General features: G+C 35.1%; 1 protein-coding gene across 2 annotated transcripts; it reads left to right on the forward strand.

Moving 5' to 3' along the window:
• Positions 1–5,640: 5,640 nt before the first annotated feature.
• LOC146528211 (facilitated trehalose transporter Tret1-like) lies at positions 5,641–18,120 on the forward strand. 2 transcript variants are annotated; one of them, XM_085203016.1, is made up of 7 exons: positions 5,641–5,809; positions 8,681–8,845; positions 9,263–9,342; positions 13,477–13,536; positions 14,849–15,009; positions 15,701–15,876; positions 16,972–18,120. In XM_085203016.1, exons 2-7 carry the CDS (start codon positions 8,695–8,697, stop codon positions 17,895–17,897), a joined length of 1,554 nt encoding a protein of 517 aa, XP_085059142.1. In that variant the 5' UTR covers positions 5,641–5,809; positions 8,681–8,694; the 3' UTR covers positions 17,898–18,120. The 2 variants fall into 2 exon arrangements, with proteins under 2 accessions (XP_085059142.1, XP_085059141.1); XM_085203015.1 differs by having other exon boundaries at positions 5,643–5,805.
• Positions 18,121–24,517: the final 6,397 nt, after the last annotated feature.

A 24,517-nucleotide genomic window follows, 5' to 3' on the forward strand; every position in this document is an offset into this window, starting at 1 on the left:
ATAAACCTTTTCATAGATATCCTCCGAGGGATTCTCGTGCTTTTTATGTGCTCTTTTTTTAGCATCGTCGATATTGTGTTTTCGAAGTGAAACGACACCGATCTTATAACCATTTCCCCGAGTAGAGAACTGTCGCGTTCACAGTCAACAACCCTACTAACTAACCCTCATTGTCATGTCTTAGGGAGACTTTATAATGTAATCTTAAGATGGTATCGCAATCTTAAATGTGAGAATAATTGTATATAACGCTATCAAACTGTTCCTTGAAAGCTTCATAATAGCTATTAAAATAATCCAATATTTGCTTTCAATTATCTTTGTTATGATTTAACTATCGGTTAAATACTTTCAATATCAGCTAAAAGATAATAAAAGTGAATTGTTTTTGTTACTAAAAATAAAGATAAATTGCATTTGTACGTATTTAAGATTTCTGAAAGTTTTATCTAGGAATGTTGTAACTTATAATTTGTTTTGCAATATACGCTGTACGATACGAGTAAGACGTACCTGTAATATATTTTTTCCTTTTCTTCTTTTAACTCTTCTTAGGCCGCACATTTGTTGAGACATTACATGTTAAACGGCGGAATTCAACACTGTGTATTGTTTTCTTATCAGAGCGATGAAATGAAGATAGTTAACTATCCCAAATGTGGGAATTCGTAGCTGTTGTATATACAGTCAGAAGCTGTAATACTCTGTTCTGTGATAGAGCATGGTATTGAGCTCCAGCACTCAAGATGCAATATCTCAAAACCGAGAGGAAAGCGGAAATCGGAGTTTCCTGACACTATATTAACTCTGCCTTTCCCATTGCGCTAAATAACGCCATTAAGACGTCTTGTAACCACATAGAAAGCCAATTTTGATTTGGGGATCCCTCAAAATACAACCCATGTCAGATGTGTATCTATCGCTTCCACCCTCAAAAACTAACAACAAGTATTTTTTTATCAAACGGAAGGAAGTCCCAGATAGGGGGTACACAACCGAAATGGCAGTCGTCGTTTTGATTTACTCGAGTGAACAGATATTTATACCACAAAAATATGGATTGAATCTGTAAATTTTTTATTATAATTAACCGTTGAGCCATGAGGGTGCTTTTAGTGAATTTTCTGCCAGAGGTGCTGAGGAGGCAAAATGAGAAATGTAAGTATTAAATTATCATCATACAGAGATAACTGACCCCTCCTTGCAACGGTGTGGGTTCGACATCCATGTGAGGGTAAACACTGAATTAGACTATATTTTTAATCCGCTTAAAAAGCCAGAATACAACGAATGTTAAAAGAAACAGCGTCACACAGTTTTGACCCAACGCCGCGCTTTGTTTTGTTAATATGTATTTTATTCCCCTGAGTGTGAATCGAACCCACAATCGTCGCATTTCCAGACTATATCATCTATCTATCTGTATGTCGATATCATAAAACATACATAAATGTAAGAATTGCTCTATAATAAAACTCTTAGAACAAAAGCTCAATCTTTACCAATCTCCACAGTTAGTTTCCTCCTAAGTCCATTTCGTCAATAGACCATAAATTCTTATTATATTTGTAACACGTTCATTCTAAAACGAATCTTATTTTCACATGGTTAAAGCTTAATTTACTTTTATCCTCGTCTGTCCTTGCACAGGACCACAGTTATCCCGTTATCAAATACTGGCACGTCATAAAACGCGGCCGTCACTTTTATCTACACTCATAGAGTAACCGCGCTTACGATTTGTGATAAGGAAACGAAAAAATGTGGAAGTAAAATAGAAAGAGGGACAATTGTTTTTTTAGATATCATTAGCTTTGTATTTTGAACTTAAGTGTTATATTATTTATATTATAGATTTCTTGAGGCCAGTCGTGGCGCATTAGTGTGCGGCTGTGAACACGAAGGTTGTGGGTTCAATTCTCGCTCGACGAAACAATATATTTAATATTTTCTTTTTCTCACTCTGGCAATGAGCACAATGTAAAAATAACTAAAACCTAACAAAATAACCTTTTACTAATTAATCTCTTATAAGTAATTTGATACATATCGGGACCCCGTCGTCCAGTCTACCCGTCACCGACTAATAATACTAAGATTAATCCGCTTAAAGCGTTTCATTAAGAAGGGGTATCCTATATCTTATAAAACAAAGTCGCTTTTTGTGTCTGTCTGAACTTTCTAACTCTTCTTCTTCTAAACCACCCAACGGATTTTTATGCGGTCTTCACCATTAAGTCGAGTGTTTTTCGTAGAAGGTTTATATATAGTTTATTATTTGTACATTCTTATGTAAATTAACATAAATACGATAAATGTGTCTAAAGTCCTACCCGTTGAGACACTTTCGCGCATGCGCTGCTTTAATGATAAGTACTACATGTAAATAATGTACTGGAGTATTGCTCCTCTTAATAAGATCTACAAAAAAGTCCGCGATAGCATATTTTTATCTTTTAAGAATAACGTGTAGTGATCATATTTCTGTCTAAAAATAGTAATTTCAATATATTTATTATTGTGAGGGATATTTTTCCATAATGGTATTAATCCTTATCCTTTAAAATACTTTATTAATTTTCTACGTTAAACGAAGATAAAATTTGCTTTTTACACTATTTCGAAATTGCGAATAGTATTAGAGAAAAACGCATTTAATTGTGGACACATCCCGCCCTTGACACATCAGCTGTGCTGACTCAAGTTTTACTTATCCCTTACTCTCAGCATATAAATAAGTATATTAGTTACGTTGGCCATTTAATGTAGATCAAAACTGTCTTTTACTGTTTTTTCATTTTAATAAGTACTTTAGAAGTTGTTACAATATCAAAACATCCTTGCCGCCCCGCGACGTTTTGCTTATACAAGCGCATCATGAGCAGTCATCGGTGGTTCAGTGGTAGAATGCTCGCCTGCCAGGCGGGACCGGGTTCGATTCCCGGCCCATGCATTCTATTTAATTTTCCTCACAGGCAGCCACGTCGTGCTTGCTTTTCATCAGGGACAGAATACCCCCTTCAGCATTAACCACAAGCTCGAAAAAAAAACCCGCCTGCCTCTATAGCAACGAAGATTTAGATGCGTTTGCACGTATTGGATAATTGGAGTTGAATGTATTATTTCAGCGCGATATATTTGGTTTTATATTTTTTGTAGTAGTTATTAGTAGGTAGGCTTTTGTTTATAATTTCTTCCGTTTAAAAATAGTCATTTAACTATCTAAAATAGTCATTTAAAAATATTTTAATAAGTACTTGAAAAGATTAGTAGCACAGATTTAAAATTACGGTACCTACTAAAAAATCCTTGCTGTGTAAAACAATTGGAAAATCCTTATTGAAACTACGAATGCGGGTTGCATTAGAGTTTAATTAATTTTCACATTATCTTAAGTGCTTTGCAAACATACATTATATGAATAATCCAGTAGTAAAAGCGGGCGAAGCCGCAAGGGGGTCGCTAGTAAATAATAAAATATCTTACAAACTGAAACTGTTTAATTAATAACGATGTGCTTTTAGGTGTGATTGTAAAGATGACGGTTGTGGGTTCGATTCTCATTAAAGGGGATTAATTATTTTAAATTCTTGGCTACTGGAAAGTGAGTCAAATTCAGCTTTCGAGACATGTACCTATGTATATAATAGATACAAACAAGGCAAATGAAGTAAAAACGTGTTAAAATAACAATACCATATTTTCTAGTTCTCGTTTGAAAAAAGAAACAAATAAAGCAAGTAGTACCAAAAACATAGCTTGTATAAATGCATATATTATAATTATAATTCTTATCGAACTTATGGACAGAAAAATATTATTTTATCATATACAGTATACAATTTAAAACAAAAATGTTAAATAAATATATTCTTTATTATCATTGTTATAAATGTTAATTTTCCACGTTAAATTTTTATATTTTAATGCATATTATGATATGAATTGTACAGCTTATGCTAGGTTTGCGCCAGAGTCGAGAGGTTATCAAATCAGGGTTGCTCAAATGTGATAATAGTTTTAATATACAAAAAACTTTCATCTTGAACGACGATTTTTTATAGCTTCACGCTGTACCCCGCAAGAAGTTAAAAAGTGTTAAGTCACTCCGTTCCCCTCTTTCTGCCCAAATTTGCGTCAACGAGACAATGCGTGTTGAGCAGTTCTTACTACAAAACACAACTTTGTCTTCCAGAGCGGGGAAATTAAAATTAAATAATTACAATCAAATCTTCCAAATGAGAATCGAACCGACAAGCACTGTGTTCACAGTCTCCTCTAACGGAAGCTCTTATAAATAACGAAAGTTACAGTACGCATCGAAAGCTTTAAGATTTAATGAACATTACCTATGCAGTAGTTACTAGGGGAGCCCAGGGAGGACACTTATATTCTACTACGTTGTTTATATTTGACATCGTTAATGTCTACCCTTTAACAGAGAAACTTAATCTTGAGCTTTCCTAGAATCCCTTTGGCTGTGCTTAAATTTAAATTTAAACTGTAAGTATCAAAGACATGGCAATTATTAAATTAAATTCTAATATAACGGAGTTGAAAGATAGGTTCTTACTGTCACAACGTTGTGACTGAATGCGATGTTTGTGGGTTCGATTCCCTCTCGGAAAATGAAATATTTTTAATTTTTATTTTCTTGCTCTAGTGATGAGCCAAAGTGCAATGTTTGTCCACCACTCAATATGCCAAGAATGCGTTGGAAAGTGAGGAACGCAAGTATCTTAATGGGAACGGAGTAAGTAAAATAGGTTGATGAAGGAACCTGGGATAGGTTCCTTAAACCTGCCTCCTCCTCTGCTCTCTAAGCCTCTAATAAAAAAACGAAATTTAATATTATCTTATAGCCTCCTGTAATAAATAAGTACAAAATACAAGTATATTTTATCTCGAGCTAGCAGTTCCTTACATTAACGGGATTATTATAAATAATTTCTTCATCTTTATAGTATTAGTATCTATAGATTATAGGAAAATATGTAACCCATATCCAAAATGAAATTCACATCTGTTATACTATTCATATACACTTGGTTCTTTCTTTATTCATTTAAAAATTGTAATAATAATAAAAAATATAGATAAAGAAATTATTTTGTAAGGATCAAAAGACCTACTCGTACATTGTAAATGATACAGGTATTTATGGAACTATTTTAGTCATATTTAAACCAACTTGCTGTATCTCGCATATATCGGGATAGGCAGCACATACATACGAAGGTTCTCGCCGCGTCGCGTTACTTTAGAGTAACCTACTTAGGTAGGTCTAGCAAACAAACTTGTCTTTAGAGCGTTTAGGAGTTAGCGTAGTACATAATTAAATATGTATATACATACAATCTTAAGATTTATCGTGTTCGTCTTTTATTAATAAGACCAAGTGCGGCGTTCAGTTTCGCCTCAACACGTAATGTCTTAATAGGTTCCCTCTGCATGCCCTTTCCCTGCTGTTTGCACCCTGCACCCTGCTGTATGCAAGATATAGTTGTTTTTCATCTCAAATTAATATGTTTAAATCAAATCAATTAATAATAGTGTGAAATCATTTAAATATAGTATGAGCAAACACAGTCGTAGGAGAGGCACTACACTGCCACGACGACGGTTTCCTTGAGCAGCCCTGCACTATTCAGAAGAAGCCGCGTTACGAGATTACGAGCCGCCGCGCAGTCGCTCGCGCCGCGCTCAGATTTACGCTTTATTCTAATAAAAAAATATAGTTTTTTTATTATCTATAAAAAATTGTTTAGATAATTTGTTGGGCGTACCGCCGTTGGATTGTTAATAGTAGGTATGTTTTTCTATTTTTTCTTCTACGTATAGATCGCGCCATAGGAAGTAGGAATGGACACTGTGTGTGTGTGTGTTCAACCGGAAATATTTTTTTAATATTATTACCGTTAGGTGTGTGTGTAGAACTTATAATAATTATATACAGTGTTCTTGCTAGTGTACAAAATTATAGTTTTTTCAGTTTAACTAAAACTTTCGGAGAAAAGTTTTTCTAGGACATATTTAATTTCAACGTCTAACTGTAGCGCGACGGGTTAATTATAAGTTTTCTTAAGCTCATTTTCCCATTAAAACCGTTATTGGGCGGTTAGCAAAACCCACGAACCCAGACCATATATTTCCATTCAAAGTCGATTCAGTAATAAATATTGAATGTTTAACCCTCGAAGCAGATATCGACGCTAATAGGGTCAAGTTTCATTTCGAGATATGAATAACAGTTAATTGGTCTAGACTGAAACCATCTGTGATAATACCGCATTCTGATCAAAAGTCCATTCTTATTTGTAATTTTTTGAGATTTTTCGAGGACGTCCTTCAAAGTCTTTTCTTTTAAAGACTGAGTACGTAATTAAAGAGAAGAAAATTTTGTATCTTCACGATTTGACACGCATATGAATAGAGTGGTAGACGGCACCTACACTTCCAGCTCAAGCTTCGAGACACTGTGTGTTGAGTGGCGAAACTCAACACGGTGCTGTGTTATACTCCCAGACCGAGAAAATGAAAAATGTAATTAATGACAATGACATGAATCGAATCCCCAACCGGTACGTTTAGAGATAATCGCTGTGCCGCTGCGCCGCGACGTCCATCCGACATTTATAATGAATATCATTGAATTTAAGTGTAAATAGATAAAGTAAACAAATCAGTTTTATTATACTTATATTTTGGGAAATTGTAGAATTTAATTGTAAGTATTTTTTATCATAATTATACTTATTGGGCGAAAAAACCAGAGTGGCTTATCACAATAAATGACGTCACTTTGACGTACAACGTAGAATTACGCGTTTTATAGTAATTTTGGGAAATCCTCTCTTACTACTCCCCTCCCTTCAGTATGACACATTGCACCGTTACTGTTACGAAATAACATTCTGTAACGATATCCATACCTATATTATAAATTCGAAAGTAACTCTGTCTGTCTGTCTGTCTTTTACGCAATCAGGCCCAAACCGCTAATTTAATTATGATAAAATACTCATATAGAGACACATGAGGGTACCGGGATGAACATAGGATTCTTTTTTTCTTATATTTGAAATATTGTCGATATATATTAACATATTAAAATACTTATTAATTTGACATGCAATTTATTCCGCCATGTTTATAACAACCGCCGTTGCTAAGCAACGATTTGCAAAGTTTGTTGTTAGAAAACGTCACCCAAAATGAGTTTGCTTAACGCGTACATGGCGCGCTCCGACTCAACCTTATGAGACAAAAACAATATTCTACAAAAATATTGTCCCTTAAATATTGTTTAAAAAAGTCCGCGTTGATATATACTATAGATATAGATTTGTATACATTAACAAAAATTAGATGATTTCTATAATGTGATATTCATCCTTATGAAAATAAATATAATAGTCACTTTTAGCATTTTATCTAGATGGAAATTATAGCTTACTGTATAACATTCTAATAAATAAGGAGATGTCACTGGTTCCCAATGACCTAGCCTACGAGTGGCATAGTATGACCGACGCGAACGGGCAGATGACGCTGACGGTTTTGTAAATTTTTATATATTTTCGAATTACTGTTAATTTTTATTTAATTATTTGCTGCTTATAATTAATTTATCTCAGTTCGGTTCTATCTATACCGATGATATACACTTAAAATATCGTAATTTTAATCATTTGGGATTTTATTTAATATTGTTCGCAAAAAATATTACTTATTTAATACAGAAAAATGTGTAGTACTCGCGCATGGTAAACTTTACGTACTTTTTCTAATATTAAGAATTTCCTTTAGTTACTTTTACTTTTTTTGTTTGTTCATTTCGGTTACTCCGATATTTTTTCTAATAATAGATCTCCACTTCTTTTTTAATTTATTTTAATTATTTAGGCTTATATTTTCTTACAAATTCTATTAAAAACCGAAAATAATTTCATAAATATATTTAATAAATAATTGTATAGTTCGAGCAGGCGTAGCCGCGTCCGGGCCCACTAAGTTGTTTATATAAATATAGTGAGTATAGATTCATATATAAGTGTAATATCTGTACCTACTTGACAGATATTACGACCGTTGCGTAACTGAGACGCCGGCGCCGGGTCAGCGGGAAACATGTAAACATATTTTATTTGTCAATAACTTCATAGAAATCGGTATATATATATACATACAGTCCAATGCTTATATTTATTTGTTCAGAATCACCATTGGTAATTACATCAAATAAATTTAAAAGATATTTAAAGCTGCATCCCTCACAGATATGTAGACGTGGTAAGCAAAGGAAACCTAGTGTAATGGCACTTGGTTCTCTATTTTTGAAGTACTTCCTTACTTGCGCCTCGTCCACTATCGCCAATCTCTTCATACATCTACGGGGGTCCCTCATGCTGTTCAAGTTACCTTCCTACTATAGATCATTTTGATATAATACACAAAACTTACTTGATAATATTAGAATGCAGAATTTTGTTAAAAAAATCTATTTATTGTTTACTTGTTGTCTTTTTTCAATATTGCCTACGTTTTGTTTTTAATTTAAAAGTATCTTAATGGGAGCGAAGCGTCTTAGCGCCGGCCCTGCTATATCTGTATATACCTGTGTAGAGCGTAAAACTAAATAATAAACAATTAAAAGTTACAATTTTGATCTTTTTCTCAGTGGACGAGCAACCAATGGATACAGAAGCAAGTGTCTCGTACACCGACAGACAGACGGCAGACAACAAAAATGGCAACTCCAAAACACTGCAGCGACTTGAGACAGTGCCAGACATCAAGAGAGACACGTCGGGGATCACTACACAGTACATCGCTACTGGTATAGGCAAGTTAAATTTATTCATGTTTTCATTTATAATGCCAAACGCGACGGTTGCGGATTCGATTACAATCAGTGTGAAAAAAGGTATAAATAAATCATTGTCATTTAAGATATCATTGAGAAGCTCCTTTTTCTTCATTTATATATTGCTAAGCAAGTCTGCGCCACGACCGACTTATGCTTTTAAAATGGTTTTTAATATAAGGCTTCTCCATGTTTGTTGTCATGTAGGTACCTTAAAAAGAAAAAATTATGCCCTTATACTCGTAAGTTGTACCTTCCATTGATCTCAATCCTGAAAATGGTACAGAATCCTTGGTTGGCGAGTCCGACGCGCACTTGGCCAATTTATTTAATTAGTAATAAAGGTGAGTTTAACCAAAAAATATTTATACGTATAAAGGAAATCCTTTCTTACAGTAAATTTAGGAGCCTCCGCAGCGGGAATGTGCATCGCGTGGTCGTCATCTGCTATACCTTTTTTCACATCTCAAGATGAGGTAAGAAAACTATATTTTATACTAAGATTAACAATTTATTTGAAACTCTTAAGCGGGATATTAATTTTTAGTATATTACATGTTTACGTGTACATATTACGATACTCCATTCTCCACGTTTGCTCAGTTTTTAAGACATTGCGTGTTACAATCAGACGCTACGCTATGACGGCATCATGGTTCTGTTATGGCCTTAAATCCATAAATAAGCTAAAAGTGAAAAAAACACTAATATGGGGTGATATATCACTAAGACGGGGTGATATATCACTAAGATGGGGTGATATATCACTAAAATCTTTCCACTATATTCAAAAGATAATTAAAGATAAGCTAGTTAGTTATCTTAGTAAAAATGGTTGATGTAGGTCCACGAACCAACAACTCCAGTATCCCCAAGACAAAGATTACTTAAGGAGTTGACGGATCTTAAGTAAGGCCCGTGTACTTAAGCTTTCGAACTTTGTTAAATTAGATTAGTCTCACACTATGTGACAAAAAGTTTTGCCGTGTTGTCTTTTTGGAGTAAAAATTGTGATAATTGATTTCCGTATTAGTTGCCTAGACGTTGTAGCCTGCCACGCATTCTGCATATACCAGGGTAGGCCGAGTCCGAGTAGGCCGTTCGCTCTTTACTTTTCACAGAAACACTTTTCACAAAAAGTTAAAGCTCCAACTTCAGCAACAACTTCACGAACTTTCATTGAAGTTAAGAAGAAGTACTTCAGCATTCAAAGCTCATTATTATAATGAAATTTGTAAAGTGAAATATTTTGTTTATTTCTACATTACATTATAACTTTACTGGCGGTTGCAAAGTTAGGTTAGGTTTGTAAATGCTCCTTTGAAGCAAGTTACTTCAACGTTCTTATTATTGTTCTAGCCTTTGCTCACGGCTTCGTCCCGTGATGAAATGACATGACACATTGACCTATGATAGGGCTCTCCGTTCCCATTGAGACACTTCCGTTCCCTACTTTTTGCCGAATTACTAGAAGCATTGCATGTTGGGTGGTGGAACTCGGCGCCGCGCTTTGCGTCCTTACCAGGGCGGAGAAATAAATATATTAAATATTTCATTTTCTCCAGTGGGAATCAAACCCATAACCTTTCATGTTAAAAACTTAAGGAAGGCGTTCTGCATGAGCCAGGCCAAATCTAATAGGCGAAGGTGTTCTTTACATGTATAAAGTAATTATATAAAATTTAGTTATATATGTTAATAACATTAAAAAAAAAAAAAAAATGTCGGTAGGGGTCTCATCCAACCCCTCTAGTATAAGCTCTAGATATAAGTACAGTTTAAATTGTCCTAAAATTAAGTGCGCCACATTAAAATAACTTTCATAAAATAAAAAAAGGCACGGGCAACTGTGCGCCCGTGGATGTAGCTGTTAAAATAAAAAAAAAAAAAAATAAAAAAAAAACCTTTCATGTTTACAGTCGTCAATCATTACCTCGGCGTTAGTTCAACATCGCCCGGCGCAGAGTTCTGCTACTGTACGGTATTCAAATATTTAATAAACATTTTGTAAAAAAGTATTTTTCTTTCCTAAGTGTAAAATAATACTTAAAAATGTTAAACATGTCTATAATACAGGTACGTAAAACAGAGCAGAGAGTTCATTGCGATACAAGAGAGTAAAATGTGATACTGTCTTAGAGCCGATATTTTGTAATCAGCAATAACAAGCGGCGAGCTGGTTTCAGAAGTTAAATTAAATGTATAATAACTGCGTAATCCGTGACGTAATATAAGTTGCGTGATCGCAGGTGACGGGCGTCCTTTGTAAATAAGCCCTTTGTGCGGTCGCCCTTCGTTAGGCGTGCTAGGGATGATACTCTAGTAGATTATTTTAATAACTATTTAAATATAATATATATATGAAACTCTTCCGTGATTGACTGACAGACAATGTAAGAGCGAAACAAAATTTCAAATCCAACCATGCTTCCTAAATCTATTTTGGAAGCCGAAATGTAATGTAATGTATTATAAATTAATTTTTAACAAAAAGAAAAACCGACTTCTAACAACGAACTAAAAAGTGAAAAATAATTTTACAAAGATATTATAATTTTGAAGTCGGTGCCAAGTAAAACAAACAGGCTTAGTAATTAGATATTGTAGTAAGGGTGTTGTAGCATTAGCTTGGCACCGACTTCAAAATTATAAAATCTTTGTAAAATTATTTATCACTTTTTAGTTCGTTGTTAGAAGTCGGTTTTTCTTTTTGTTAAAAATTAATTTAGTTTACGATTTTAAGTGATGGGCAGATTTTAAAATGATGCTTATTAAACGAGTGGTGATGGTGGTGGTAGTGGTTGTCAACGAGAGGTTGTGGTTGTCCCATGTAAAACTTCATTTAATTAGGTATTATTTTTGTGCAAAGTAACATTTTGGTATATTCACAAGAACATTCATAAAAAGTATTCGTGCGAATTAGGAATCTCCCTTTTTTGAAGTTGGTTGAAAATGAGAACATCCTCTTTTTTGAGGTTGGTTGAAAAGAAATGTAACGATCAGCAATCTCACATCTGACATCAATTTAAAAAGTTTTTGCTTGTAACTATTACAGTATAATCAATTTTTTACCAAAAAAAACAAACTTTCTCAATTTTCACCGGATTCCATAATCGGAACCTAACCAAACTTTCACCAAATTATCCTTGAAGTGTATCCTTTCAAATAAAAAAAGAATTATCAAAATTGGTTCGCGCAACATTGAGTTATTCGTCTATTTGTCGCGCACATACCTAATGCAAATTTAAGATTTATGTGATTTCCTAAAATATACCATTGTCAGACATGGACCAAAAAAAAATGGGACCATTCGGAAAGCACTACCTTTCAATTAAAAAAAAATATATCCAAATCGGTTCACCCAGTTAAAAGTTATGAGGTAACAAACATAAAAAATAATAATAAAAAAAAAAACATACAGTCGAATTGATAACCTCCTTTTCTTACAGAAGTCGGTTAAAAAGAGAATTTCTCGAAATTCCTACGGGAATAGAAAAAACTAGATGTTCACGCGATTTTTTAGCCCTTCATATCTCGTTAACCGACTAGTTTACATGATTGACATTTAACACATTTGTTAAACATAAAATAAAAACTAGCTACTAGCTTCTAAAATAAAATAACAACTAACTAGTATATAAAATTTTAACAATTTTACTCAAACGGTTACTAATACATATCAACATTTCAAAATCGACATTTTTTGACTGATTTACTCATCAATCAAAAAGCTTACCCACTTCTAGGCAACCTTGAAGCTCGATATTTAGTACTAAGGTAAACTATTATATATATATATATGTACATGTACAACATCTCTCATCGATAATTACTATTAAGAAACTAAAAAAAGTTAAGGTTAAAAAAAAAGACGTACAAAACTAAAGCAATTTTAGAAATAACTAAGTATTAATGATTTATAGTAATATTTATTTTAAGTGATGACATCTCAACCTAACCATACATGTGAAATGAGAAGTGGAGATCTACAGGGTGCCGAGTTCCTCGGTGCAGTACCTAGTGTATTGCAGCCAAAATGTAGATAGATCATAGTTGAGAACAGGAGGCAGCCCTTAACACGTAACTATAGAACGGTATTCGCACGAAAACTTAACCAAAGTTTTCCCATTTTCCAGCGAGAATCCTTTAACAATGCCTGCATTGTATACTTTGATTTTTATCCGACTGTGTCGATAACTAAGTTGTGTATGCGATCCATTCGTTTGCATGTAATGCAAAATTCAGTTTTTTCCCCTTCTCTTAATTAAATGATTAAGGAGTTCTTTCTTAGTGAAATTTCAGCTCTTTGAAAATCGAACTGAATAAAAAGGTGTTATATAATATAGATTTACTTTAGAGGAGTGCCGACTCTGTATCTCTCAATATTGCACATACATACGAGTATGTGGGGAATTACACTAACTAAAAATCTTCTTTGGTTTTTATTTAATAAAAAACCGATAAAATAGCCAGATCAGTCAATAAAATTGGGTAGTGGTATCAGGTTCATTGTTTGATGTAGTAAATGTACACGTAACACAAAAAGTAAATAAAGTAAGTAATAAAAAATACAAAAATCAAGAATTTTGAGTTATATCTGTCTGTTCTAGATACAATCCAGATCATCTGAGGTTCTCTCAGGAGTCAACGGCACGCATCCTAGGATAATTGTAAGTGATATACATAATATAAACAGTCCACACATATACACTTTTTTCACCTTCATATTAACTCGTATATATAACTAATTAGATATTGTAAGTCACTTGACACCAGGTTCTGTCAGCTAATAATGCTATGCAGAAGAAACTGGCTTGTCTTGCGTGAAAATCCATAAATTTTCCTTCAAAAATATAATTAAATATTAGTTATAAGTTGTTAATTAAGCTAATAATCCAAAGTTGAACTAACTGTTTGCTTCGAGAGTAAACTCGTAGGTCACATCTAAGTACTGCAAGTTCATAGGTCGAGCCCCGCCCCCCGCCCGCCGCCCGCCGCCTGTCCCGGGTAATCCTGGCAAAGTAATTTGATGTTAGAAAATTGACTTATTAAATGAAGATGTACGATATTTTTCTTTAAAATATTCTAAATTGTTTGTTTAGTGAAGTTTTAGTATTTGAGAACGTAATGGCTTATTTGGGAACAGGCGTGCTAGGCATGTAGTGAATTCATTTCAAACTTAATATGGTTGAGGCTGGCGACGAGGCGACGCCCTCGATAGGCAGAGGGAACCTAGTGTTAAGATACTCCATTTCTCACTTTCTGCTGAATTCTGGAAGCATTGCGCGTTTACAGTCACATTTTGTGCCCCTGCGCCACGTCTGGCCTCAAACCAGACATGATAAAATCCAATATTAGTCTAAGATTATTCTCAACAAGTTAAACAAAGTCAACATTTTCAATGCACTTTGTAACTTGTTTAAAATAATAGTGTTTGGTCTACAAAATGTTTTTTAAATAAAATAAGATATACAAACTGAAGTTGGCCCTTTAGCTAGTGGAAGGTTACATTTAAAAAGTGTTATTGATCTCTTATAAAAGTGTTCTTAGATTATTTTGTAAATAAATTTTGAAAGATGACTAGTATTTTAATTAAAGAGTCGCTAACAAATCAACAATTATTAAATAGAAGCGGTCGTGGCGCAAAGCTACAACGTTGACTGTAAGTGCGGTGGTTGTGAGTTCGATTCCCGCCTGGGGAAATAAATTATATTTAATACCTTGCTCTGGTAAAAAGACTTAACGTGCAAAAGGAATGGAGTGTATTAACTAGTTCCCTGTGCTGTAGTATACTGTAGTACGCCTAATGATCGAATAGAATACCTAGTCGGGTTTAAAGACAGATAGACAGGCTGTAAAACTGCATCAAGACTGATTATAAAAGTAATACTTAATACTATTTAAATTTCATAGCACGGTTTAAAATAGATAACTTACAATATAAAATTCCTAATATAAAAAGAAATTTCTTGTTATTTTAAGCTTAGTGATTCAGAAGCATCGTGGGTAGCGTCTCTTCTATGTCTGGGTGCGTTGTGGGGCGCGGTTCCGGCCGGTCTTATATCAGAACACTTTGGCAGAAAGAAGACATTGCTTTACCTCGCCTTACCACTCCTTGTATCATGGATTTTAGTTGCGTCCAGGTATATTTTTGTTTATTTTTTAGCTTCACGCTGTATACTGTATAGAGCAGGTTAGGCAAAGGGAAAGGAGGAAATGTTAAGACATGTCTCTCGCGCTCTGTCCAATTTCTCGATACCGGTATATTGCGTCTCAAAGTGACGCATCTCAACGACATGCTTTGTGTCGTTATCACAGAAAAGAAAATAATGCTAGAAAATGAAAATAATGCATTTTTCTGTTTTTTAATGTTTTCTATTACACGTTTATTTTTGTACAAAAATTATGCCTAGTAATAATATTAACTTAAGTAGGTCTCCCTACTACATCCCCTATGGCACAGTTGTAACCCAGACTTTGATTTTGATTGTAAACGCTATGCTTGTGGGTGCAATGCGGACTCCAGAAAAATATATGTAATATATAAAGTATTTTAATTTCCTTACTTCTGGTAGACAAAACGCGGCGGTGAGTTCTGCCATCCGACAAGAATACCTCGAAAGTTGGGCGAAATGAAGGGAACAGAGAGTCGCAACAATAGGTTTATCTTTAAAAAGAGAAACCTTTTTTAAATGTTTTTTTTTAAAAATAGGCCTAATATTTTTTATAAATAAATTTATAAATAATATTAGGAAATTATGTTTCAAATACTACTAAAATTAAAATGAAACAACAAACAGTCGAACCAGTTAATCATAAAGTATTATTTTACAGTCCAAACGTGTACGGCTTGTACGTGGGACGCTTCGTGGGCGGCGTGGCAGTGGGAGCGTTCAGCGTGGGCATACCGCCCTACGTAGAGGATATCGCTGAACAGCATCTTCTACCATCCCTTGTCACTTTCTATCACGTACATTTTGCTTGTGGTGTTTTGTTTTGCTATATCATTGGTAAGTATTTGTATTTTATGTCACGTATGTCGTGGTCATCACGCAGCGTTTGATTGTCACCCGTGGGAAGCAATTATTATGACTTCCTTGCTCTGGTGACAAGTAAAGCGCAACGTTGAGTCCCACCGCGCACAATACCTAACGGAGTGCCACAACACTAGTGGCGGCACCCAACTCCGTGCTTTGCCTGGTTGATAAAATACTAAATAATCCATTCTGTTAAGTGGAAATTCATACCACAGCTGTCATGCTTATAGTAACACGTTTTTTTTAATGATATTTAGGCATTAAAAGGCATTCTGCTAGGCATATAGCATAACATATTCCATATCTTATCTTATTTCAAGTATTCGATGTTGAACCAATCCTCATTTCATATTTATTACTTTGTAATAAAATCTGAACTATTTGGCCAAGTAGTATTAAAGGAACTTCATAAATAAAATAATTTGGTATTACTTTACGTCTCTTAAAACAAGTCACTGCATTAAGTTTGGCCAACTTCTGTCTGACCTAGACAAAGCTATTCGTGCGAATATTAGGAGTTGATGTGTGCCTCTTGGTACTCGTGGAGCCCTGCAGCGTCCTCGTAATCATTTATATTTATTTCATAGCCACTTCCACCCTCATAACAATTTTTTGCACGTTCCTTTATCTCTTGCTGGCGCTGAATTACATGCGATACAAAATTTGACGTGGAAAGTAGTTTTCTTTTACAAAACAGATAGCTTTTACTTAAAATTGGTACAATGAAAAATTGATCTTTCTTGAACTTTTAGTACATCTCGTTTTCATCTTCAAATAATCTACTAGAATTTTCTTATAGATCTTCTTCTATGACTATTACTCGAATTAGGTATTGAATGTATTTTCTATGCACACATCGGAAAAAATCGAGACGTTACATGTTGTATGGCGGTATTCAACGCCGCACTTTGTCTTGATATCAGAACGAAGAATTGAAAATAACTTACTTTTGAGTGAAAATCGAACCCACAACCGTCGCGTTCGTAGTCATACGCTGGGGTGATGCTTCACGACGGCCCCAAACGTACTTTATTAATTTGATTTTTCAAAATGTTTTATTAATTGTAGGTATGGTCCAAAGTACATCGTGGCTGTCAGTACTTTGCGCAATTGTACCAGTCGTTTTCTTCATCGCCTTCATATTTCTACCAGAATCACCAGCTTATCTGATGTCACAAGGAAAACAGAGTGAAGCCAAAGCAGCTTTGCGATACTTTCGTGGTATTGATAACGACATAGACGGAGAAATCAAAACGTTGAAAGAATATATACGAAGCTCCACAAAGAACCGAGTTACTTTTATAGAATTACTCCGTAACACGGCAAACGTGAAGGCATTAATAGTATCTTTTGGATTGATGATATTCCAACAAATGAGTGGCATATATCCTGTTTTATTTTATGCTCAGGATATTTTCAATAATTTCTCAGTTTCCCTCAAGCCACCTGGCCCTGCCATCATTCTTGGGTTTTGTCTTGTATCCTCCACATATTTTTCCACAATGTTCTTGAAGAAAGTCAGACGACGCATTTTATTATTGGTTTCATTCGCTGCAATGGCATTAAGCTTAGGAAGTTTGGCGATTTACTATCATCTGAAGGCTTCCAACTTATCCTCAAATAACGGTTGGGTACCGTTGTTTAGTTTATGCGTATTTGTGTCTGTGTACGCTGCTGGAGTGGGCCCGATACCTTGGTTGATGTTGCGCGAAATATTTGCCCCAAATATGAGAAGGCGCGCGACAGCCATTACTGCTGGCTTCCACTGGTTCCTGGCCTTTGGTGTAACGAAGCTATATCAAAATTTGGTAGACATGGTGCGACCAGGCTGGGCGCTATGGCACTTCGCTGTTACATGCGTTATTGGAATTATTTTCGTCTACTTCTTCGTTCCGGAGACCAAAGGAAAATCTTTAGAAGATATTCAAAACGAATTCAACGGTATTCATAAAAGAAAAAAGCACACACATGTAATTGAAGTTCAAACTGTGTAAGTGCCATCACATTTTAATGTAGCTTTGGAATAGTATCAGTATTTATTGAGAGTTACGATTATCAAAGTCAGGTTTAGTGGATTTTCCAAATTTTCTTCCCTTAGGTTAATTTTTACTTTATTTATAATGTAATGTAGTGCGGAGAGATCTCCGTATTTAATGAGTGCACGTATTTATTTATATTTACAACTATAATAATTACAAATAAATTAATTTAATTTGAGGTGTCTTTATTGTCCTAAGCCCGCCAAGTTGTAACAAGTGACAACTGTCAAGATAAACTAAGTTTGTTTTAAGTTAGTAACAATAATTGAGGCGCGGTACTCCGTCTACGTAATGGCAGCGGTACCTGTGACATTTGTGTACGTTCCAACATTAAATATTAAGCTTATTCCAAAAGTAATTGAATTAAATTTTCATTTGAAATCTGTTCTCATTGTTCAGAGTAATGAATAAATATAATTACGGTCCAGATATGATTTTATCTTGTTTTAGCTTCGTAGTGTATTTATGTTCACGTTTTTAGAGTTCCGTATTTTAAAAGGAAAATACAGCGCAAACACAAACGCATTTAGGATAACTTTGTTATCCATTTATCCGTCTGTCACCACCATTTGTCTCAAAATCGCTCAGAGCTATTTAGCTGACATTAATATCACATATTTAGGTCTAAGGTCCTTTCGAGCACAAAAAAACGAGCTTCTAAATCAACGCTATCAAAAGATACCAGCAATTACGCATGGGTTTCCCTGCATTTTGTATGAAATTCGCCGCAAAATAAAAAAAAAGTAAAGCGTGAGTACGATATGAGAACTTACATTAAAGATAATGAAAAAATTTTAAAGCGAAAATTTAGAATTATTTTAAAAAAAACATTACAAATCTATATTCATAAATAATTTCATACAAAAATGAGTCCTCAAGTTTGCGGGTGGCAAGCTTAAGCCGATCCACTTTTAAAAATTGTACCTTCCATTGACTTACAATCTCGGTTGGCGTATTCCACGCCTCCAAGCATCCAAGAGGAACGCCTAGCTTTGTCTCTCTAGAGCGCGGAAATGAAAATTAATTGTTACGAGTGGATATAATACCCACAACACCTGTGTTTATAGCCATTTTATAAAGTTATCTAAAATGTTATTAAATATTGTGAGAGTACATAAAAAACTAAAGCCAATATTAGCTTTCATAAAAACGTGAGTAACATAACAGCGACATTTGGCAAAAAATATGATTCCATAAGAAATCCCGCACAATCTTTTTAGGGAAATAGTCGTTAGAGAGGTGAAAATCGCATTACATGGTCCTTACTATATTGCTTGTACTACAAGCTCGATACTCGCTAGAGAATAAACACGCTTTCAAAACTTTGTAGCATATAACATTTTAACAAATAATAGTCAAATAATAATTTCCTACGAAGGCCATTTTTCACCAGTCATGCCACGGGCACAAACCTGTGATTGCAAACACGACCGGTTGTGGTTTCGATTTCCACTCGACGAAATGAAATATGATATATTTTCATTTTTCTCGCTGTAATAATGAGGCAAAAAGCGCGGCGTTGATTTTCGCCACCCAACACGCAATGCCTCCAGAATTCGGCGGAGAGTCGGTAGCCAGGTTAGTAAACCCAGGTCCCCTCTGCCTGTCTGCCTACTCTGCTATGTGCAGGATACAATGTGTAGCTATAAGATTATATTAAACTAAGTCAGTTAAGTTTAGCTAGGGTTGTTTAATGTAAGTGTTCGAACGTTTTCAATCCAAGTATAATATATTCTGAATTTTACCTACGTTTAGTAAAAAAAATAAAACAAAACCGTAGCAACTATCGAGTAACTCTCACAAGGATAGTAGCGTCAAAGGGCCTCGTGTAATCAGGGCGATAACATCCAGCCCGGTGTTTGTGACGTGAGACGAATTTCTCTAAACTAATTTTGTATTCCACGGACGTGACGCTTCGTTACCTGATCGGTTACTTTTACTGTACGAATATAAAGAAAATAAAATCCTTATGGTTATTTATGGATTGACCTAAGAAGAGCTATTTGGGAAATAGAATCATCTACAAACAGCTTCACGCCGTATCCCGCATGTAGGAGGGTAGGAACGTAACCCGCTCAGCACCCAGGCATTTTTTCCGTGTTGAATGGCGGAACTCAACGCCTTGCTTTGTCTATGTGAGCAGGGAAATGAAAAGTATTTAAATATTAATATCAGTCTCTCGAATGGGGAGGTGTGGCCAACACTATGTATTTAAATATAAGTTTATTTATGATATATAACTGCCTTATCAATATGGTCACCTATTGTCACCTTACTGGAGGTGCGGCTTGCGCATACGCAGCGGTCAAATCAGTCGCTAGCAATATCCGACGAGAGGCGCATGTCTCTCGCTTACTTGTCGCTATCGCCACATGTTTCTCTAATTTAGATATTTGCTTAAATTTCTCTTTCTTTCCTTACTTATTACTGCCTATGAACTATTTTTACCTTTCACTTGCTTGTACCCTGTACCTGTGATACTTACATAAATATATTGAAAATTTACCAAATGCACCCGCAGTGAGATTGTATTTGTTGACCTCGTATTAAGTATATTAGTAATAGTCATTTGCAAATTTCGAGTTATATTTCAAAACACATGAATGAATATTTAACTATACATAATTATTGTGTGTGTTCTTTCATTTATATAAATGAAATCAGTAAAAAAATGTCGGCGTTAAGATCTGAGGCCCCAAGTATATGATAACGTTACGGATTGAATGGTAGACAACTTATGGATGAAACTATTGGAGTTCTGGGAACGGGACAAAATTGCATTTTTTATTTAACATCTTAAATTCCACACAAGCAAAGTTGCGGGCGATGAATTATATATTTTACTTAAATATTTGCAATTTTCCTACAACTGCGGCACACGGCAGGTAGATACCTAATAACAAAATAGATATCCAGGTCTAAGAAAATCAGTAGAAATCTGAAAATTTCGTTCGTCCCACGCATACAAATTGTGTAAAGTTTGCGTCGTCGTGATTGTGGAGGCTTGGGCGGCATGCAAATGAGGTGCTCCAACTGTTCAGTACCTCTTGGAGACATAAGACAATTGGTACGCTGTTATTTAATTGCTTTTCTATCAATGAAACTTAAGATTTTTTTCAGAGAGTTATTGGAGAGATGTTAAGATTCTTGATGCAGAGAAAAAATACTGATACAGCACTAGGTAGTAGTGTTATGTATTATCTTTACAATATATCCCATATATAGCTGTGTAGACAGAGTCCAATATTAAGATGCTCCGTTCCCCACTTTCCGCTTATTTTTGAATATTTTATTATGGATTGAGTTGCGGAACTAAACGCCGCATTTTGTTTTGTTACCAGAGTGAAGTACCACTAATAGTTCCTACAATAGTGAGTAATGCACGGAGTAGACTCAAGATGTTTCCCAGGAATACCTTAAGATGGCTGTAACTTCATAGAGAGGAAAGTCCCTCAAGTGGATTGCACAATCTAGCATTGAATTAATATTTTTTTTATTTTAGATTTCAGGATATATGCCGCTTGCGTCCGCACAACCGCCACGATTACAGTGAAGCGCGTCATTGAATTCATTTACTATATAAATAGAGAGTAGTACCTACCGCATACACTCCTATATTTACAGCAATCAACAAAATAAACTACGTCTAAACTGTACAAGCCAACTTTAAACAAATAAAGCTATAAGTGAACAGACACAATGAAATGGGAAATGTTTACAGTACACGCTGGGTTAATCCGAGAAAATGAATTGAGTCGAGATGACTGTAGACGTGGCGGTTTTGGGTTTGATTCCAAGTCGGGGGAATAAATCTTTTTCCTTTTCTCGCTCTGTTAACAAGACGTAAAAACGCGCTTCTGCGATTCATCATTTAGTACGCAATTTAGTCTTAATATTTTCTTCCAATAGTTTCCCTCCGGCTGGCGAGATACAGCGTGAAGCTAATAAAATATTTTTGTACAGTAACTACAATGTTTTTGGAATTATTTAAATTCTTATGTAAACAGAAAGAACGTCTTCGAAACACCGTTGAGTGGCGGAACTCAACTTCGCACTATGTCTCATGCCAGAATGAAGAAATAAAAAGAACTAAGTGAGGATTGACCCCACAACCGTCGCGCTTTCAGCCTGACGCTGTACCGCTACGCCACACACGATGGCCACAATTTTCATAGTATAAATTTTCATAGTATAAATAATTTCGTAACACACATGCCAGGTAAAAATATAACATTATTATAAAATAAGAAATAAACACAACAACGGGATTCAACGGATTCAATATCCGTTACGCGGCGCCCGCGCCGTCACCCGTCTCGTCACCTGTCAAATTGTTTTATACTCAAATGTATAAATACGCATACGGTAGGTGTAACCCAAAAAATGCGAAATTCTGACCTAAAAATTGGCCAAGAACAGTAAAGTGCTTCGTAAATAAAATATAAGCTTTACCAAAATAAAATCGGTAACGCAATGTTTAATTTTATTAGGGAGTTCGGTGGAGTTTGAGTTTTGTGTGTAATGGATTTGAGATGATAACTGAGTTTTTGTTAAGAAAAAGTAATATCGTTAAACAATTTTTATAGTGCTTGAGGATATAAGCATAAGGATCCCCCCGCATGTATGAAGAGGTTGATGACAGTGGACGAGGCGAAAGAGGTATGTAGTGACCTTAGCGTTTGGCGCTCCGTTCTCTCCGACTACCCCGCTAGGCATAAAGCGTGAAGCTATATAGCTATGTATGTAGTTTTTATAGTGCCTATATATAAACTCAGCTTTACGTTTTTCCTGGTTAGCATTGTAGGCAAAGGGAACCTTGCTGACTTACTTTCCACCGATATTTCAAGTCATTGCGATTCCTGTTGTGAGGCGGAATTCGACACTGGGCTTTTTCTTGTTACCAGAGCGAGGAATTGAAATTGAACTATTCTCTCAAGTGGGAACCGAAGCTACCATCTTTGTGGTTACAGTCTGGTAGTGCTGCTTGAGAAATTGAAACAATTCAGTATTTGATAGAAACTCTTGCTAATTTTGGAAAGGACAATAGATAAAAATTGAATTTGTTTTGCTTCAATCATTCTTTCTGACGTCAGAATATTTGAGAAGGAGATATCTAATGAGCTAGAGAGCTCTACTGTTACGATATCAACATGCTCTTCGTTGTTTTTCTTAAACGTTCATAAGTCACGTAGTATTAAGATACCAAGACTTCTACTTTCCGAGCAAGTTTCAGATAAATTGCGATTTCAGTGGTGGAACTCTATAATATAAGTCGGTAGGCCAGTTATGGCGCAGGGGCACGAAGTGTGTGAGTTGTGAGTTCGATCCCCACTCGAGGAAATGCTATTATTTATTATTGCTATTTCTTCGCTCTGGTGTCAAGGCAAAAGCGCGGCGTTGAGTTCCGCCACTCAACACGCAATGCTTCCACCTATCCTGTTCTGTGCGGGATTAAGATGTGACTTTAAGTTGGAATTATCACGCGTACTGTAAATATAATCTATCTACATATATATTTTTATTGTAATGAAGTGGTTGATTGTCGCGAGTAAGAACAAAGTCGTTTACAATCGAACAGTGCTGCACTTCAGTTTTTTCCAGATTAAGATAAGTACGGATCAATTTGGTGCATCTTTGTAGTGTTATGGTTTTAATTAAAAATAAGAACCATTATATATTATACAAATATAAATAAAATGTAAAAAATTATAAAAAATATAACGAGTACCGTAAATCTATGATGTGAAAAGTGTTCAAGCGATTCAGAGAAAAAAAGGTCAAGAATGTAGAACAAAAGGATTTAGGGCGGTGAGCGTGAAGCGAGTGATTTGTGTTCCTTCAGTCCTTTGTATGAATTACATGTCCAGGTAAGTTGGGGAAGTTTACGCTTTAACCGACTTGATAACAGGGCCGTCCGCCGACGACAACGCCAGTTGTGGCAGTGTCTGATTGTAAACGCGACGTGCTTTTTTGTAAATTTCGTCCGCGCGGCGTTAAGTTTCGCTACCAAACACTTTGCATGTCGTTCGTTTGAAAATTGACGAACTGAGTGCCTTGATACTATGTTCTCACTGTCTACTCTATAATTATACCATATATTAAATATATATAATTCTACCGAGCGAACTGAGCGAATGGGAATCAAACCCGCAACCGTCGCGTTTACAGTCAGTCGCACGCTTGTGCCGCTTCATTATTGAGTAAACAAATAAATAAAATAAAGCTGCAACTTAACAAAATACTTGTTTTGTACGTTGTATGTGATTTTAAGAGTTGTTTTCTTCATAAATAAATAACAATGGGTGGAATAGACTAAACTTTCGTACACTGTTACGTATAACGGGACTGATTTTATAGAAAATAACGCAGTCTCTGACACTCGACGGTACGTATCAAGCTATACAAAGAAATTACAATATTCATACTAACATTAATATTATAAAGTTAACGAGTGTGTTTCACTCAGCGCAGTAACCTCAGGAACTACAGGCATCCGCATCTGATATGTAGGTACTATATCTCTTTTTTATTTTATTTTATTTAATAGGAAGCCAACGTTGTATACAATAATAATT

This window comes from Heliconius melpomene, chromosome 19 (assembly GCF_056956725.1).
Source record: "Heliconius melpomene rosina isolate 202511_hmr_F chromosome 19, ASM5695672v1, whole genome shotgun sequence".
Classification (NCBI taxonomy): Eukaryota; Metazoa; Arthropoda; class Insecta; order Lepidoptera; family Nymphalidae; genus Heliconius; species Heliconius melpomene.